General features: G+C 48.3%; 1 protein-coding gene across 4 annotated transcripts; it reads right to left on the bottom strand.

Annotated features, from left to right (window-relative positions):
• Positions 1-222: 222 nt before the first annotated feature.
• DIO1 (iodothyronine deiodinase 1) lies at positions 223-17,292 on the bottom strand. 4 transcript variants are annotated; one of them, XM_030812500.1, is made up of 4 exons: positions 16,938-17,274; positions 6,435-6,578; positions 4,948-5,147; positions 1,290-1,358 (listed from the first exon to the last, which is right to left on the bottom strand). In XM_030812500.1, the coding sequence occupies exons 1-4, from the start codon at positions 17,272-17,274 to the stop codon at positions 1,290-1,292; spliced, it is 750 nt and encodes a 249-aa protein (XP_030668360.1). The 4 variants fall into 4 exon arrangements, with proteins under 4 accessions (XP_003273125.1, XP_030668362.1, XP_030668360.1 ...); XM_030812501.1 differs by having other exon boundaries at positions 17,130-17,274; XM_003273077.2 differs by lacking the exon at positions 6,435-6,578 and having other exon boundaries at positions 223-1,358; positions 16,938-17,292.
• Positions 17,293-18,846: the final 1,554 nt, after the last annotated feature.

Below are 18,846 nucleotides of genomic sequence, written 5' to 3'. Positions count from 1 at the left end.
TCATGTTGTAAAGGTAATTTGATTCCAGCGTGGAAAATTATTTCACTCCAGCAGGAGTTCATAAGACAAAACCACATTTAACATGTAACATAGGGCCTGAATGTTCTTCCCCCAAAATGAGGCCCTTCCAGCATATGATATTTTTGCTGGTCAGATTACACTGGGTAATCAGATACAAATTGGAAAAGAAAATGTAGAGATCACGCTGAAGCCATCCAGAACAGCCTGATGTATTTTAATAGTTCTGTTCTTAGTTTACTGCATCTTATGACATTTTCTTTTGAATCAAGTCACAGCCGTGTGTACTTTAGGCTGTGGCCATCATAAACAAATATGTAAAGATACAGAGTTAAAATAGATGAATACCAATGGTTATCCGTCAGTTTGATGTAATCTAACACAAATGACCATTAAGAGACTTGCGAAGAAATCAGAGAAACAGAATTTCACATGTGGGCTTCTGCATAACTGAATGACAGCATTGCTGGTGCCTGTTGTTTGGTTTGGTCAAGGTTATGCTTCTGGGAAGCCAACCCTCCCTTCTAGATGACTCTGTTGAAATGTGAGGCTAGTGGAAGATTTCAGGGTACAGAGAGCTAGATTTCTATGAAATATATTCAAAGATGGTAAAGTGAGTACTCTCCTCTTCCCTGGTAAAATTAGAGATGTGTTACCATGGAAACTCACCCATCATCACCACCAATGTGGACAGGTTTAAATCTTTTGGCAAGGAGAGGATGACTGCCTCCTCCTGTTTCTAACCCCTCCTCTTCCAACTCCTCATCTCTTCCTAACAACTGGAATTCTTCCCATAATTGGTTCTAAAAACTAATTTAGTGTCTTAAGTGATCAATTCCATAAATGCAAATTGGGTAAAATGAATTTCCCTAATAGAAGGAATGCCAGCTTGAATTACTTAGTATCAGAGGGGCTGGAGAGAGATACCGTACCTCAGAAGTGCGCCTGTAGAGTGCAACTGCTCTCTCAAAGACAGTGTGCAGGGAATGTGGTCTCCACAGTGGGAGCAGTGTCAGGCTGTATTTTCTTCAACAGGGAACTGGCCTGAACAGCTCAAGTGTTGCTTCATTTTCTGATAATAACAATTTGTCTTGATTGGGTGCTGTGGCCTGCATTCCTCAGCTGCGAGTTGTTTGCTTAGATCAGAAAAATCTGAGCTAGTGATTCAGCTAGGGACGCAGGTCAAGGGTAAAAGCCAGCTGGGTCTCAGGGAGAGCTAAGCCTTGAGAAGCACTCCTGTTGGTCACCTAGAATTGAGGTATCTGTCCAGATTAACTGTGGAGCTTTTCCAGAACAGCACGAACTTCCTCTGGGTTGTAGTTCCAAGGGCCAGATTTACCCTGCAAGAGAAATGAATCAGGCATTCCCAGATTTCCAACTTACAAGGAACATGTAGGTCTGGAGGTTAGTTGCAGGATCTGGTCAAATGATGTCTATGTAGGAGCCATCAGCATGGCTAATTCAATGGCAGATGCAGCCGTGAGGTGGATGAGAAAGTGTGGACAGTGGCATCAGCAGTTAACAGGAAGGTTGGACAGAGAAGTAGAAAATCCAGAGGACATAAAGTGACATAGTCCTTCAAAAAGAGAAGAGTTCTGTACAAATAAGCTTTTCTTCCATAATCAGACCTTCAGACTGGCCTAATCTTCTTCTCCAGCCTTCACATCAAGTTCTACCCATCCTATCTCAGAACCATCTCTGCCTCTCCAGTTCTACTGCCCTAGGTCAGCCCTTTTCATCCTACAACTTGGGCAGCTGCCACCCCTCCCAGCTGTCCGCAGTCGTTAGTCCCTGCTCCCTCCTGTCCATTTTTCAACCGGGAACCACTGAACTTTCTTTTTTTCTTTTTGTTTTTTTGAGACAGAGTCTCGCTCCATTGCCCAGGCTGGAGTGCAATGGCGCAATCTTGATTCACTGCAACCTCTGCCTCTCAGGTTCAAGCAATTCTCCTGCCTCAGCCTCCTGAGTAGCAGGGAATACAGGCATACTCCATCACGCCCAGCTAATTTTTGTATTTTTAGTAGAGACAGGGTTTCGCCACGTGGGCTAGGCTGGTCTCAAACTCCTGGCCTCAAGTGACCTGCCCGCCTTGGCCTCCCAAAGTGCCAGGATTACAGGCGTGAGCCACCATGCCCGGCCATGGAACCAGTGAACTTTCTTTTTCTTTTCTTTTTTTTTTTTTTTGAGAGAGTCTCTCTCTGTCGCCCAGGCTGGAGTGCACTGGCACTATCTTTGCTCACTGCAACCTCCACCTCCGGGTTCAAACAATTCTCGTGCCTCAGCCTCACAAGTAGCTGGGATTACAGGCACACACCACCACTCCTGGCTAATTTTTTTGTACTTTTAGTAGAGACAGGGTTTCACCATGTTGGCCAGGCTGGTCTTGAACTCCTGACCTCAGGTGATCCACCCACCTGGGCCTCCCAAAGTGCTAGAGTTACAGCCGTGAGCCAGTGAACGTTCTAAGTACAGGTCCGATCATGTCTCTTTCCTGCTCCAAACCTGTCAGTGGCTCTCCTTTGCCCTAAGATGAAGAGCAAACCCCTTGGTCCAGAATGAGACCCCTGTGTAACCCCAATGTCCCCAATCATTTATTCACACTCTGCCCTACTATGCCTCAGTGCCTCCACCCACCCTCTTCCCTATACTGCAGGGATTTTCACTCATTGTTCTCACTAGGCCAACTCCTTATCCTTTAAGGCCCAAGCAATTGCTGCCCCCTCTGAGAAGCCTACCCTTCCCCAGAGGTTGAAAAACTTACAGTCTGAGAGCCAGGTTAGTCCTGATGCCTCACATGCTTTCATTTGCATGTTGTCTGCAGCTGCTGTTGTGCTATAACAGCAGAATTGAATTGTTGTGACAGGGATTACTTGGCACAAAGTTGAAAATATTTACTATCAGGCCCTATACAGAAAAGGCGTGCCGACCCCTGCTCTGGAGTCCCCCAGCAGTTGGGACACTGTAATAGTCTTATTTGGGTCTTCCTTATCCTTCAGCCTGTGAGTACCTTGAAGTAAGGGTGTGGGCCATTTTCTTTCTCGCTCTGTTGCCAAGGCTGGAGTGCAGTGGTGTGATCTCTGCTCACTGCAACCTCTGCCTCCCGGGTTCAAGCAATTCTCCTGCCCCAGCCTCCTGAGTAGCTGGGATTACAGGCACATGCCACCATGCCTGGCTAATTTTTGTATTTTTAGTAGAGACAAGGGTTTCACCATGTTGGTCAGGCTGGTCTCGAACTCATGACCTCGTGATCCACCTGCCTCGGCCCCCCAAAGTGCTGGGATTACAGGCGTGAGCCACTGCGCCTGGCTGGTCATTTTTTTTTTTTTTTTTTTCGAGACAGAGTTTCACTCTTGTTGCTCAGGCTGGAGTGCAATGGTGCGATCTCCGCTCACCGCAATCTCTGCCTCCCGGGTACAAGCGATTCTCCTGCCTCAGCCTCTCAAGTAGCTGGGATTACAGGCATGCGCCACCACACCTGGCTAATTTTTGTATTTTTAGTAGAGACAGGGTTTCACTATGTTGGTCAGGCTGGTCTCCAACTCCCAACCTCAGGTGATCAGCCTGCCTCGGCCTCCCAAAGTGCTGGGATTACAGGCGTGAGCCACCGTGCCCGGCTAGGTATGAGTCACTTTCAATTCATTTTTGTGTTTCTGGTATTTGCACAGGGCCTAACCCAAGGTAGGGATTCAGTGCCCAGGGTGCCTCAATCACGCCCGAACCATGTCCCAAGGTACAGGAAAGGATGAAGGACCCACATTCTTCTACTGTGACCCTTGCACCATGGGAATTTGCCTGCAAGTTTTTGCTTGTTTTATCTGAATAAGTAGGGTCAGCTTGATCTTGATCTGTGGACACAGGAGCATCCACATACTGGGTTTCATCTGCTCCCCAAGGCTTGAAATCCCTTCAATAGCTTTAAAACGTAGTTTCTACCTTCTTAAGGGAGGCCAAGCCAACTGTGTCTAAAGAGTCAGAGGCTGTGCACTTACCTCCCTCACCCTGACCAGGCTGGAACTTTCGAGAGGAAGCAGTCACAAGAAAGGGAGCCTGAAATGCATTTCTGCCTCACATCCCTGCATCCAGCATTTCCAGCTCCAAACCACGGGTTCCATTCCCCTTGAGACTTCTACCCCGCCAGCCCTGGTTCAGGCCTGCCTCAGATGTTAGCAGCTTCAGACCGTCTCATTTCTGGCCCACCCAATCGGGATTTAGAATTGAAATCAGAGTCTTGCCCAGTGTGACCTTAGATAAGTCAATTCCCCTCTCTGAACATTGTTTATAAAACAAAAACAGACCGGGCGCAGTGGCTCACGCCTGTTATCCCAACACTTTGGGAGGCCAAGGCGGGCAGATCACTTGAGGCCAGGAGTTCAAGACCAGCCTGGCTAACATGGCGAAACCCCATCTCTACTAAAAATACAAAAATTAGCTGGGTGTGGTGCGCGCCTATAGTCGCAGCTACTTGGGAGGCTGAGGCAGGAGAATTGCTTGAACCCGGGAGGTGGAGGTTGCAGTGAGCCAAGATCACCCCACTGCACTCCAGCCTGGGCAACAGAGTGAGAGTCTGTCTCAAAAAAAAAAAAAAAAGAAAAGAAACCCACAAAACAGAAAACAAAAACAACATTCTCTGTCAGTTTGAAACCACACCAGGACTCAGCCATCATCTGGGTTCAAAAGGAAGCCAAGAGGATGCAGCTCCAGTCCAAATGCTAGGGACTTTTGTGTGCATTATTTCATCCCCTGTGAGGTGGAGACCAACATTCCCATTTTGCAGAAGAGGAAATGGAAGGAACTCCAAGAAGTGAAAGCACTCGCCCATGGTCACATGGCTGGTAAATGGCTGGGTGGTGATTTGAATCCAGTTCTGCTTGATGCAAAGCCTTCTCTTTGCCCTTGCCCTCCCTGGGCCCCCTGTCCCCAGGTCACCACCTTGTAGAGAATCCTGCCCTCCTGGATTACGTAGAGCCTCTCAGGCAGTGCTGCGTAGAGCTGGCTGCTCTGGTTCTGCATGGTGTCCACCACCACAGGGCACTGGGGGCTCCTGGCCAGCAGTAGGTGGGCTGCCTGCAGGCGGTCCTGAAGGTTCTGGTGATTTCTGATGTCCATGTTGTTCTTAAAAGCCCAGCCATCTACAAGAGAAAGGCCAGGCACTGAGTCCCATTGACACAGCACACACTTCCTGCAGACTAAATAGCCCCTCACTTTTAACTGAGGTTCTCAGAGGAGCCCTTGGCAATGATTTGGCCTGGTTTCCTATTATGGTTGAATGTGCAAGGTCACATCAGGAATTAGTGATTGATCCAGAACTGAAGCCCAGGGCTCCTGTCTGCCAGACCCCCGCTCTTCAATGTGAAATAGTCCAATAAACCAGCACTCCTTGATCTTGAATGTGCATGAATCATTGGGGGACCTTGTTATAGGAAGATTCTGATTCGGTCTGTCGAAGGTGGAACTGAGAGTCCATCTAACTCCCAGGATGCCAAGACTGCTGGCGCCTAGACCATACTTGGAGAGGCAAGGGTTTAGATCAGTAGTTCTCTAAGTGTGTTTCCCCAGACTAACAGCATCAACATCAACTGGAAGTTTGTTAAGTAGTGCAAACCCTAAGCGTCAGACTGCATGGACTAGGAATGGGACCCAGACGTCTGCGTTTTAACAGCCTTCCAGATGATTCTAATTCATACTGAGTTTAAGTATTACTTTTTCTCCTAATTCTTCACCACAGTGTTCTTTCAAAAATACTAATATAGGCTGGGCGCAGTGGCTCACGCCTGTAATCCCAGCACTTTGGGAGGCCGAGGTGGGCAGATTGTTTGAACCTAGGAGTTTGAGACCAGCCCGAGTAATGTGGTGAAACTCTATTTCTACAAAAAATACAAAAAACTAGCTGGGCATGGTGGCGTATGCCTGCAGTTCCAGCTACTTGGAAGGCTGAGGCAGGAGGATCGATTTAGCCCAGGAGGTTGAGGCTGCAGTGAGCCATGTGAGTGCTACCGCATTCCAGCCCCAGCTCAGGCGACAGAACAAGACCCTTTCTCAAAAAAAAAAAAAAAGAAAAAATAGCCATATGGCCATCATTTCACCTGTGACATTTTGGGTCTGAATTCCTTGTAAATGTGTTCAAATCAGTTCTTCTCCATTGACTTCCCTATTTGTCCAATCAAAATGTTAGAATCCTCTCCTAGCCAGACCCTGTCACTCCAGGTGTTCTGTTCTCTGTACCCTGGTTGAAAGCACAGACTGTGAGGTTAGCCCAGTGCAGGGCCTGGGAGTGGTGGGTGCTCGGTGAATAGCAGCTCTTTCCCTCTCCCCTCCTCTTCCTCCTTCCACCTCCCAACCTTGAGATGGGTCCTGGGGAAAAGGGAGAGAGAAAAGAGAGTGGGAAGAGGTAGAAGAGGCAGAGAATCTTTCTGTACCTGATGCATGTGCTTCTTCAATGTAAATGACAAGAAAATCTGCTATGGAACTAAAGTCTTCAATAAGCCTCTTGAATTGGTCAAATTTGAACATAAATGAAGGTCAGGTACAACTTCCAAAATTCAGCACCAGTGGCCTATTACCTGAAACAGCAATAACCATCACAAACTGAGAATCTACACACAGCTTTCTTTTACAAGCACCATTTTCACTCCTATGTTCAGTTCTGTTATTTTTATTGCCCCCCACCCCCCACCCCAGGATGGGTCCTAGGCACTGGGGTCCGACGCCTAGAGAGCATGACTTAGCAGGGGCTGGAGCTGGTTTACTCCTCTCTAAAATGAGAAGTTTTTTTAGGTGGTCTCAGTGGACCACCTGCAGTTGCCGCATAGTAGTTTAAATATAAGAGGAGTCCCTTTCATGCAGTTTATAAGGCAGGTATGCATCCATTCTCTCATGCGATGGGATTAGTAATACTGCAAGGTTGATAATTTTTCCCCCATTTTATAGACAAAGAAACTGAATTTTACACACTTGCTCCAGGTCACACAGCAGGTCAGTGAGGAGTTAAAATGAACATTCTGGTTTCTGAACTCTCAATTCAGTGCTCTTTCTATTCATAGCACTTCAGTTTCCTCATCCACAAGGGGGCATAATAATACTTTGTAGCACTGTTAGGAGGATTAAATAAATTAATAGAGATAAGGGCTTAAACTGGTTCCTGGCTCATAGTAGGTGCTTAATAAATGTAAGCTGTTGCTATGAGCTTGTATCTCCTCCCTGAGCTATGAAGTAGGGAGGCACCGAAGGCAGCTCCACAAAGAGAGTGAACGCTAGGAGCAGGACCAGCTGCATAATTTGCTGGGCCTGCTGCCAAATGAAAATGCAGGGTTCCTTGTTCAAAAAGTGGGGGAAAGTGCCATTAAATTTATTAAAATATAAAGACGTTTGTTTCTTTTTTATTTTTTTGAGATGGAGTCTCACCCAGGCTGGAGTGCAGTGGTGTGATCTCAGCTCACTGCAACCTCCACCTCCGGGGTTCAAGCGATTCTCCTGCCTCAGCCTCCTGAGTAGCTGGGACTCCAGGTGCGCACCACCACACCTGGCTAATTTTTGTATTTTTAGTAGAGACGGGGTTTCACTGTGTTGGCCAGGCTGGTCTCAGACTCCTGACCTCAAGTGATCCACCCGCCTTGGCCTCCCAAAGTGCTGGGATTACAGGCCTGGGCCACCGTGCCCAGCCTAAAATACAAAGACATTTCTAATCTTCTGTAGTCCCTCTCTTGACCTGGCATCGTGTCTTTTAGTTGCTATTTAATGTCATACTCCCCTGGCACAGGGATATTCATAGAGTGAGAGCAGATCTTCACAGCTACCCAGCACCCCAGAGACCGAGTGTGTGTGCACTTCCCTTTCCCTCCAGCCACCAGACCAACATGCCATGCCCCGCCCAGCATCACAGAAGTTGAGCCAGACATGGCCCCTTCCCACCTGCCCACCACCCCAACCCACAGGGTATTGCAGCCTCTGTAAGGAACATACTAGGTACCTTGATGGGGGAAAGGGTGGGCAAGAAGCTTCCCCTACCCTCAGTCACTTGGTGAATTGCACTATGGCACTGCGAGCCCGGGATGGGGACAGCTGCCATGGGACACTGGGGGATGTGACACCTGACCCCCACCTTCCTCATGCCTGTATCCAGGCCCACTCTGGGGTCAGGAGATGGCAGCAGTCACTGGGTGGGAGCAGGAAGGAGCACCTGGGGATGGGAGAGTGGGCCTTGGAGAACATGTCCTGGAGGGCAGGGAGCCTGTGGAAGGCAGGAGCCTGTGGAAGGCAGGGAGCCTGTGGAAGGCAGGAGCCTGTGGAAGGCAGGGAGCCTGTGGAAGGCAGGAGCCTGTGGAAGGCAGGGAGGCTGTGGAAGGCAGGAGCCTGTGGAAGGCAGGGAGGCTGTGGAAGGCAGGAGCCTGTGGAAGGCAGGGAGGCTGTGGAAGGCAGGAGCCTGTGGAAGGCAGGGAGGCTGTGGAAGGCAGGAGCCTGTGGAAGGCAGGGAGCCTGTGGAAGGCAGGAGCCTGTGCCAGCAGAGGCTCCAAGTCCTCAGGGCATGCTCCACTGTCCCATAGGGTTTCACTTACAAAACGCAGATTCAAAGATAAAATTATGAAGAATTTCAAGACATACTTTGCAACTCTGGTGTGCTAAAAACAACAACAGCAACAAAAACTCGAGACAGCTGCTGCAGAACATTAAATCCCAAGGACAAGGCCCTTTTGAATGTAGGTCCCTGTGTGATTCACTGGTCCCATGTCTATGAAGCTAGCCCTGGGTGGGAAGCCTTCTGTAACTCCCCATCCTAGACCAAGGACAACTCTGGGGAGCAGCCGGCCTGCTGTGGTTTCTTACAGCAAGAGCTGACATTGTTGAGCCCTTACCATACATTTTTTGGAGCATGGCTGGTCTTGCACTGTGACATGGCCTGTTAAAGTGTCCACATACCCCCAAACCCACCTATTCATTATCCCCTGAGGGCAGGGCCTGTTCCTCATTCATCCTCGAATCTCCAGAATGTAGCATACTCTCATCCTATCTACAATTATTTATTCAGCACTTAAAATATGCAAGTCTCCCTGCCACACACTGGGGATTTGGCAGAGAATGAGACCAGCAGCTCTCTGGCTGTGTGCAGTTTGAAGTCTGCTTAATGGGGAGACAGGCAAAAAAAACTAAGTAAATGCATAAATCAAGAAGTTTCAAATTGTGATCAGTGTTACGAGAGAGGCTATAAAGGAGTGACCTACTTTAGACAGGTGGGGCAGGGAAGGCCTTTGAGGAGCTGCCATTTAACCTGAGAAATGAAAGACAGGAGAGAACCAGCCATGGGAAAGGGAGAAAGAGATTCTAGCCAAAGAGACTCGCACAGAGCCCCTAAGGAGGGACAGAACTTGGTGTGTTCAAGGCCCCACAAAACCACTGGCAGGAACCAGGCGTAGAGAGCAACAAGAGAAGGGTTAGAGAGTTAGGGATGGACCAGAGCAGGCAGGCTCCCATAAGCCTTTGTAAAGAATCTGGATTTTATCCTAAGTATGTGGGCTATCATAGGAATATAAAGCAAGGGTGGTGAATATTGTCACATATTTTCTTTCTTTTTTTTTTTTTTTTTAAGAGACGAGATCTTGTTATGTTGCCCAGACTGGAATGCAGTGGCTGTTCACAGGTGCCATCATAATACACTACAGCCTTGAACTTCTGGGCTCAAGTGATCCTCCTGCCTCAGCCTTCTGAGTAGCTGGAACTATAGGTGCACTTGACTATATCTGACTCATTTGTTGCAGTTTTGGCTGCCCAGCTCCTAACTCTCCTTCCTACTTAGAATTCCCTATTTTGTATTCTATTTATGAAACAGTGTGCCCAGCCTTGCTCTATGGAAGACAGAAGGGCCAGGTTCGCACTCTGCCCCTGGCAGCCAGGGCTCAGGCAGTGACCCCAGCTGGGCTAATTATATCCTTCCACATAGATCTTTGATTCTGGCAGTCATTGAGATGGCAGAATTCATCCACAGCCCAGTTGTGGTGCCCCTGTAAGGGATGGTGATGGGTTCCCATGGCAACCACAATGACAGCAGGATCCAGGCCCAACTATTGATGCTAAAAGACAGTCCAATCAAGACCAGCTGGTATTGTGTCTGGAAAGCACTCAACATCTTTCCAGTATGTTCCTTTATGTACATATGTGTGTGTGACCAAGAAAACCAGAGGGAGCTTCTGTTGCTTACAAGCCAGAACCCTGACTGCTACAGTAGGGCCATGTAATGACCAGATTTACATTTGAAGATCACTCTGGCTGCTCTGTGGAGAAAGGACTAAGAGTGAAAATGAAAGTGAGGGATAAGCAGTTAGGGGGCACTGGAGAAGTCTACATGAAAGACAATGGGCCTGGATGCAGTAGCTCACACCTGTAATCCCAGCACTTTGGGAGGCCGAGGCAGGAGGATCGCTTGAGCCCATGAGTTCAAGACCACCCTGGGCAACACAGCGAGACCTTATCTCCGAAAAAAAAAAAATAGCTGGCCCTGGTAGTGTGTGCCTGTAGTCCCAGCTACTCAAGAGGCTGAGGCTGAAGGATCCATCAAGCCCAAGAGGTTGAGGCTGTAGTCAGCTGTGATTGTGCCATTGCGCTCCAGCTTGGGCCACAGAATGAGACCCTGTCTCTATGAGAGAGAGAGAGAGAGAGAGAGAGAGAGAGAGAGAATGGGAGCCTGGGCTAGCTAGTGTGGGGCAATGGAGCTGGGGAGAAGGCAGAATTGACAGGGTTTGCGGATAGATGGGTAGTAGAGGGCATCTTAACTTGCATGTGGTTTATTTGGTTAACTATATCCCCTCTGTGTTCTGCAAAGAATTTAAAGCTCCTTACACCTATATTAACACATTAAATAGAATTTTTTTATTTTTTATTTTTGAGATGGAGTTTTCCTCTGTCACCCAGGCTGTAGTGGAAAAACGTGATCTCAGCTCACTGCAACCTCCGCCTCCCAAGTTCAAGGAATTCTCCTGCCTCAGCCTCCCAAGTAGCTGGGATTACAAGTGCGTGCCACCACGCCTGGCTAATTTTTGTATTTTTAGTAGAGACGGGGTTTCTCCATGTTGGCCAGGCTGGTCTCGAACTCCTGACCTGAAGTGATTCACCGGCCTTGGCCTCCCAAAGTGCTGGGATTACAGGCGTGAGCCACTGCGCCTGGCCAGATTTTTTTTTTAATCATGCCCCTCCGGGAGGCGTAGAACAGGAGGGGAAAATGGAATACACACAGGCCATAGATCCCATGCATTTGTTATAACTGAGCTATATTTTGACTCTGAGTTTCCTGGTGGCCAAGTAAAAGAAGAAACAAAATTGGCTTATATTCTCAATTTTTAGCATATGAGAGGAAAGCAGACTAGTTTCACTGGACATACAAAGCAGCTCTCCTTGTCCTTGGTCAGACTTTTTCTTAAGAGGCCTGAGGAGGCATGGAGTGGCCTCATTCTCTGCTGGTTGACTGCACTATGATTTCTCATCCATGTGACAAGGAGGCCCAGGCTTCAGGAGGGCAGCTCAGAGGTCAATTGTGGCCAAGTGGCTGGTCACTGGCCTCTAATGACCCCAGGGAGTCACTCTGTCACTCTTCAGGTAGGAACCCAAAAAGCCTAGGCAACATAGCAGGACCCTGTCTCTTAAAAAAAAAATTATCCAGGCGTGGTGACACATGTCTAGTCCCAGCTACTTGGGAGGCTGAGGCAGCAAGACCGCTTGAGCCCAGGAATGAGGCTGCTGTGAGCTACGATCGTGCCATTGCACTGCAGCCTGGGCAACAGCATGAGACCCCATCTCAATAAAAATAAAAAACAAAGAACCCGAAAGACTTATGGTCATGATCAACTCTAAGTATCAGCTGTATGAAATTTTGTTTTTAATTGGGAAAAAAACTCAACATCCACTGATTCAGACCCTGGAAGAGACAGAGCCATTTGTTTAATTATTTATAGTGTGGTTGGGTACAATGGTCAGTATTGAGGGCAAAGTTTAAACTAAGCTCTCTGCTTTCCTCAGCAGCAGAGAGGTAAAGGATGAGTGCATGGGGGCTGGCACCCTGCCCATGTCCACAGACCACAGTGCAGAGAACACCATTTCGAGCATCCAGTGAAGACTATCAAGTCCAACTCCTTTGTATAAACGGGAAAACAGCCCAGACCAGTAAATTACCCCCCACGTCAGGATCTCTCAGCAGAGAAATCCTATTTATAGTTCTTGGACAACACTTGTAAGTACACTTGGAAAGATGTTAGAAGATTTTAAACAGGGGCTGAAATAAAGCCAATTTCAGATTAACTCTCAGGTATCCAGAAAGTAAATCATCCAGAACTTGCCTTCTGCCACACCATGCCAGTTACTCGATGTTTTGTTCTGTGTGTGTCCAAGAGTGTGTGTATATTGTGTGTGTGTGCGTGTGCATGGACACACAGAGGGCTGGAGGTGGCTGAGAGTTTCCCTGAGCTCCTGCTGTCTTATCCAGTAGCAGCAAGTGCACGAGCTGAGAGTCAGAAGTCTAGTTCTGGCTCTTCTAAGAACTCACTGTGTGAATCTAAGCGAGTCATTCACCTCTCTGGACCTTTGCATCTCAAAAACGAAGCGGTTGCTTTAGATTATCAGTAAAGATTCTTCATGTCTCTCTATCTCTGGCTCTGAGTTCAGAGTTTATACCCAAAGCATACAACAGAGCTTTTTGGTGGCCTGGTGGGTTTCCAAAGTAGTTACAATATGTCTTTTTTTTTTTTTTTTTTGAGACAGAGTCTCGCTTTGTTGCCCAGGCTGGAGTGCAGTGGCGTGATCTCAGCTCACTACAAATTCCACCTCCCGGGTTCAAGCAATTCTCCTGCCTCAGCCTCTGGAGTAGCTGGGATTACAGGCGCCTGCCATGATGCCCTTCTAATTTTTGTATTTTTAGTAGAGACAGGGTTTCATCACGTTGGCCAGGCTGGTCTCGAACTCCTGACATCAAGTGATCCACTGGCCTCGGCCTCCCAAAGTGCTGGGATTACAGGTGTGAGCCACCATGCTCGGCCAACGTCTTTCTAATAAGCAGAACTGATCATGCTTACTTCTCGCTTGGAAACCCTTCCAGAACTCACCAGTACTCTCAGGATAAAGTCAACCTGCAGCTACGACACACAAGGCCCCGTAAGCTCTGGTTCCTGATGATGCCTTCAGCCTCATCCTTCACCCCTTCCTGCCTCTGGGACCCCACTTGTGCCAAACTGAATGTTGCTCCTCCACATCTCAGACCTCTGCTGCTCCTCCTCTCTGCCCTGCCCTGCTTCCCATGCCCCTCTTCCTCACCCACCCCAAGGTTTCACTGTCCCTAGACAATCAGCTCACCAACCTCTCCTCCAGGAAGCTTTCCCTGGGCCACCTCCTTACCCTACTCTTGACAGGGTTCCTTCCCCCAGCGCCCTCTGCTTCCCTGTCACGATGCCATCTCTCACTCTGGGTTATGAGGCCTTCCAGGGCAGAGGCCCATGGCGTTTATTTCCATATTGTTAGTACCTATGATTTCAGGGGACTTTGGGTTAATGTGTTGAAAGTAAACTCTATTTTGCGAATGGATTTTTCTTTTGCTTCAGTCCCCTCCTCTTACCATTAAAAAGTTTTTATTTTATTTATTTATTTATTTTTGAGACAAGGTCTTAACTCTGTCACCTAGGCTGGAGTGCACTAGCATGAACATGGCTCACTGAAGCCTCGACCTCCTGGGCTTAAGTGACCCTCCCAACTGAGCCTCCTGAGTAGCTGGGACTACAGGCTCACACCACCTCATCCCACTAATTTTTAAATATTTTGTAGAGACAGGGTTCCACTCTGTTGCACAGGCTGTTCTTGAACTCCTGGGCTCAAGCAATCCTCCCACTCAGCTGCTCACGGTGCTGGGATTACAGGCATGGGCCATTGCACCTGGTCACTCTTACCATTTTTTAGTCTCAGCTGCAGCAGCAGGGAGCAGAGACAAATTGAACAGTTTTTATTTTATTTTATTTTATATATATATATATTTTTTAAGACAGAGTCTCGCTCTGTCACCCAGGCTGGAGTGCAGTGGTGCGATCTCGGCTCACTGCAACCTCTGCCTCCTGGGTTCAAGTGATTCTCGTGCCTCAGCCTTCTGAGTAGCTGGGATTACAGGTGCATGCCACCATGCCTGGCTGATTTTTGTATTTTTAGTAGAGACGGGGTTTCATCATGTTGGCCAGGCTGGTCTTGAACTCCTGACCTCAAGTGATCTGCCTGCCTCAGCCTCCCAAAGTGCTGGAATTAAAGACGTGAGCCACGGGGCTCAGCCCAAATTCAACAGTCTTTAAAATGTAAACTGCCTCACTGAAAGTGGACAGTTACATGATGCAAGTACATTCCGCGAACTGGCCATGAGGCAAGCTGGCTTTCAGGGGACTGATCTGCAGATGATTGGCATTCAGCAAATTGGCCTGTTTCTGTTACAGTGCTTGGCACATGGGCATGTGGTTAGTTAGTTATTACCATTGCTCTTACTACCAGTGTAATTAGTGAACATTTGTTGAATAAACTGAGGTCATTTGTGCACTGTGGTTTGAAATTATGAATGAACAACAACAAAAGAAGCTCCTGCCTTCCCTTCTGAAACACTCTTCCCTTTTTCCTCATCAGGCTACAAAAATCTGACTCATTCTTCAAGGCCTAGTTCCAGAGCCACCTCCTCCAGGAAACCTTCCAAGTCCTCCAGGCAAAAGTTCTATTTTTTATGGCCTCCCCCATTTCACAGGACTGTAAGGATTTGTTTATTACCTCCATCTGTTCTATGGAACTGTAAACTCCTCATGTGCATACGCTCATATGCACATGAAATTCCAGGAGGAGGATATAGTATTCAGGGTTTCCCAACTACTTTGACCAAGCAACACTACATATTAAAGCATATCTGTGGAACTTAGGTTCTAAAGAACATGCTTTCAAAAACACAGGATAGGCCAGGCACAGTGGCTCATGCCTGTAATCCCAGCATTTTGGAAGGCTGAATTGGGTGGATCACTTGAGTCCAGGAGTTCGAGACCAGCCTGGGCAACATGGTGAAACCCCACGTCTACAAAAAATGCAAAAATTAGCCGAGCATTGTGATGTGCACTTGTAGTCCCAGGTACTAAGGAGGCTAAGGTAGGAGGATGGCTTGAGCCTGGGAAATCGAGGATGCAGTGAGTTGTGATCATACCACTACACTCCAGCCTGAGCAGTAGAGTGAGACCCTGTCTCAAAAAAAGAAAAAAAAAAGAAAAAGAAAAACAAGAAAAACACGGAATAAACCAACTGCCTCAGGTGCCTTCTCTACCTGCTGCATCTAGGCCCTGGGCCAAGCATGCTGAGGAATCCAGAGATAAATCAGACACACACCCTCTCCTGAGGCTCTCCATTGGGCAGGGAAATAAAACTTGTGCTTAGGTACCAGGTGCTGAGCAGGAAGCAGCAGTGTCCAAGCAGAGGTGCAGACAGACAGCCATGAGCCGAAGGGAGAGAGCACATGCCTAGCTGTAGGGAGCTGAGGTGGCTTCACGGAGGACAAGGCGTCAGGAGAGCTGGACCCACATGAATGAGGGGGATTTAGACGGTGGTGGAGAGGGGAAGGGCATTCCTGACCAGCCGATATCAGCAAAGGCAAAGGCAAGGGAAAGTACGAGAGATGTACAAAGCCCAACAGTTTGTCCGAAAGAAATGAGTGTGGAGGGGAGCTCGGAGGTAGAATTGAGAAGAAAAGCTGGAGCCTGACCAGGGAGGACCTGGAATCCAAGACCGAGCCTGGGCTTCATCCTAAATGCAGAGGGGAGCTGCTGAAGGTGGTTGAGCTGGTGTGTACTCAGAGAAGAGCAATCTGGCAGCCACTCACAAGCTGGGCTGGCTGAGTGCGCAAGTGGGGGAGAAGGAAGTGCTGGCAGGAAGAGAAGCTGGGAGGACAAAAAAGAGAAAACTGGAGCGGTCAAGAACTCAAGTAGATGAAACTGGTTTTCCTGGACTGGGGAATGGGTGGAGTTAGAGAAAACAGAATATTTTTTTTTTTTTTTTTTTTTTTTTTTTTTGTGACGGAGTCTCACTCTGTCACCCAGGCTGGAATACAGTGGCACAATCTTGACTCACTGCGATCTCCGCCACCTGGGTTCAAGCGATTCTTCTGCCTCAGCCTCCCGAGTAGCTGGGATGACAGGTGCACACCACCACGCCTGGCTAATTTTTGTATTTTTAGTAGCGACGGGGGTTTCATCATGTTGGCCAGGATGGTCTTGAACTCCTGACCTCGTGATCTGCCCGCCTCAATCTCCCAAAGTGCCAGGATTACAGGTGTGAACCATCATGCCCGGCCGAGAGCTCTTTAACAAGTATTTACTGAGCAGCTACCATGTGCCAGCATCAGGCATGGGCGTAATAGTGGGTGAGAGCAATGGTCTCGACCTGTATTGAGTTTGCAGGCTAGTGAGGGAAGCAGACATGAATCCTAGCCAGCCGTACGTAATTACAAACCACAATAGGTGTAATAAAGAAAAGTTTAGGATGTTAAGCAGGCAGATGAGAGAGGGTAGCCTAGTATGGGGGAGCTGGGCTTGGCTTCTCAAAAGAAGCGTCATTGAGCAACAGTCTGAAGATTGAACAAGAGTTAACCAGGCAGAGAGGTGGGCAAAGAGCAGCCCAGGCAGATCAGCCTGTACAGTGAGAGCAGTGTTCCAGGGGCCGAAATGCCAGACAGGATGGTTTGTGATTTGAGTGCCTGGGAAGGTGGTGATGTTACTTAGAGAAACAATCCACAAGAAGTTCTAGTTTCAGGAAGCAGGAAGAGGACAAGAAGGTCCAAAAGGAGCAGCAAAAGTAGTAGGAGAATTCAGGACTTTCCAACCCATCTCTTCATCCCCCTCTACCACTGCTATTTCAAGCACCCCTCAAGTGTGTGGCAGCCTCCTGACCTTGCATAAACTCCCAAATGTTGCACGTCTGTCCTGAGAGGCGGACCACCGGGCAGTTTGGGGCCAGACCCCCTAGCTCAGTTGTGTCCTCTAGTCGCTGCCAACGGACCTTCAAGACGAACCAGAAATACTGGGTGCTGAAAAAGGTCGGGATCCAGTTGTCGTGGCTGAAATGGGGGTTCCTGGTCATACCCGTCTTCTCGCCCATGGCCAGGATGTTCCGCTTGACTCTGTCTGGAAACAATATCAGAAGCACTTTACCCACGACCACATGCACAGCCACCTCCAAGAGCACCCAGAGCCTCTTCAGCCACAGCCCTGCCTGGGGCAGCCCCATGTCGGCACAGCCAGAGTAAGCTCTGAGGCCTATGGGCAGAGAGGCTGCAGCCAGGCGACACTGGGCGGAGCTGAATGAAGGTGCAGGGTAGGAGCAGCCAACCCCGGGCCAGGGGAAGGAGTCAGGTCAGAAGATGTTTGCCTTTGTCATGAGACAGAAAATTCCTAACCAGGTGCACAAAGGTCTGTTTTAATCATTATCATTTCCGATTCTTTGCCTGAGCTTTTGAGAGATTCTTGGATTGGTAGATTGCTCATCTTAAATTCTCCCTCTGATTAATTTTTTAAAAAATAAGTACTTAAAAAGACCACACTTAAAGAGATCCTGTTAGATGCTCTCTCACAAGTCAATAGGTTTGGATATTAGTTATTCTTTATACACAAACTCTTCTTTTACTAATGAAAGATGTTTTTCCCAATCATGGTTTTTTGTTGTTGTTGCTGGGGATGGAGTCTCGCTCTGTCACCCAGGCTAGAGTGCAGTGGCACAATCTCGGCTCACTGCAACCTTTGCCTCCCAGGTTCAAGCAATTATCCTGCCTCAACCTCCTGAGTAGCTGGGATTACAGGCGCCTGCCACCACGCCTGGCTAATTTTTGTATTTTTAGTAGAGACAGGGTTTCACCGTGTTGGTCAGGCTGGTCTCGAACTCCTGACCTCAGATGATCCACCTGCCTTGGCCTCCAAAAGTGCTGGGATTACATGCTTGAGCCACTGCGCCCGGCCCCCAGTCATGGCTTCTAGCTGATGGTTGACTATTTCTGTAGTCAGAGCCCTCCCCAGGGGATATGGATCTGAAACCTCCCAGGGCAGAGACAGAACTGGGACCATTCCTAACAAAACCTGGGGCCTGCAACTCCCCTTAGCACTGGGCATAGAGTGATAAAACACCCTCTTCTCTCAAGGAAGCCATGGTCTAGTGCGGGGAATAGACAAGTAAACAAAAAACTGCCATTTCCTAAATGAAGTCCAGAGGCGGAGGGTGTGTGTGGGCTACGAGAGCAGGGAGAAGGGGAAGCTAATTCTGGTTAGAGAAGTCAAGAGGACTTCACTGAGGAAGATGGCAAGCAGTCAGCTGGCCAAAGTGAGGATAGTGTCCTGGTGGAAGGAACCACATGGCCAAAGGCCCAGAAGCCAGAGACAGCATGGCTCATTGGAGAAACTGAAAGAAGAATCATAGAGCTCAGAGTTGGAAAGTGTTTTAAAACACACCCAAGACCTTTTCTTTTTTAAATAATTGAGACGGGGTTTCCTTCCTCTGTCACCAGGCTGGAGGGCAGTGGTGTGATCATAGCTCACTGCAGCCTCGAACTCCTGGGCTCAAGCCATCCTCTCACCTCAGCCAGAGTAGTTAGGACTACAGGCTTGCCACCCAAACCTGGCAAATTTTGTGACTGTTATAGCATCTCCTTATGTTGCCCAGGCTGGTCTTGAACTCTTGACCTCAAACAATCCTCCTTCCTTGACCTTTCAAAATGCTGGGATTATGGGAATGAGCCACCATGCCCAGCCCCCAACTTCTTAAAGTAATCAGGGCTGATTTTCCCCACCATGTGTCACATTTATTTATTTA

Source organism: Nomascus leucogenys, chromosome 5 (genome assembly GCF_006542625.1).
Source record: "Nomascus leucogenys isolate Asia chromosome 5, Asia_NLE_v1, whole genome shotgun sequence".
Taxonomy (NCBI): Eukaryota; Metazoa; Chordata; class Mammalia; order Primates; family Hylobatidae; genus Nomascus; species Nomascus leucogenys.
This window is presented reverse-complemented; position numbering and strand designations above follow the sequence as displayed.

Coding starts and splice junctions, on each gene's coding strand:
- DIO1 (XM_003273077.2), bottom strand. CDS start 17,274: ATGGGGCTGCCCCAGGCAGGGCTGTGGCTGAAGAGGCTCTGGGTGCTC. Junction 5,148..16,937: donor CATTTGGGAGTTTATGCAAG/GTCAGGAGGCTG, acceptor TTTCTCTTGTAG/ATGGCTGGGCTTTTAAGAAC. Junction 1,359..4,947: donor AGGGCAGGATTCTCTACAAG/GTGGTGACCTGG, acceptor TTTCTCTTGCAG/GGTAAATCTGGCCCTTGGAA.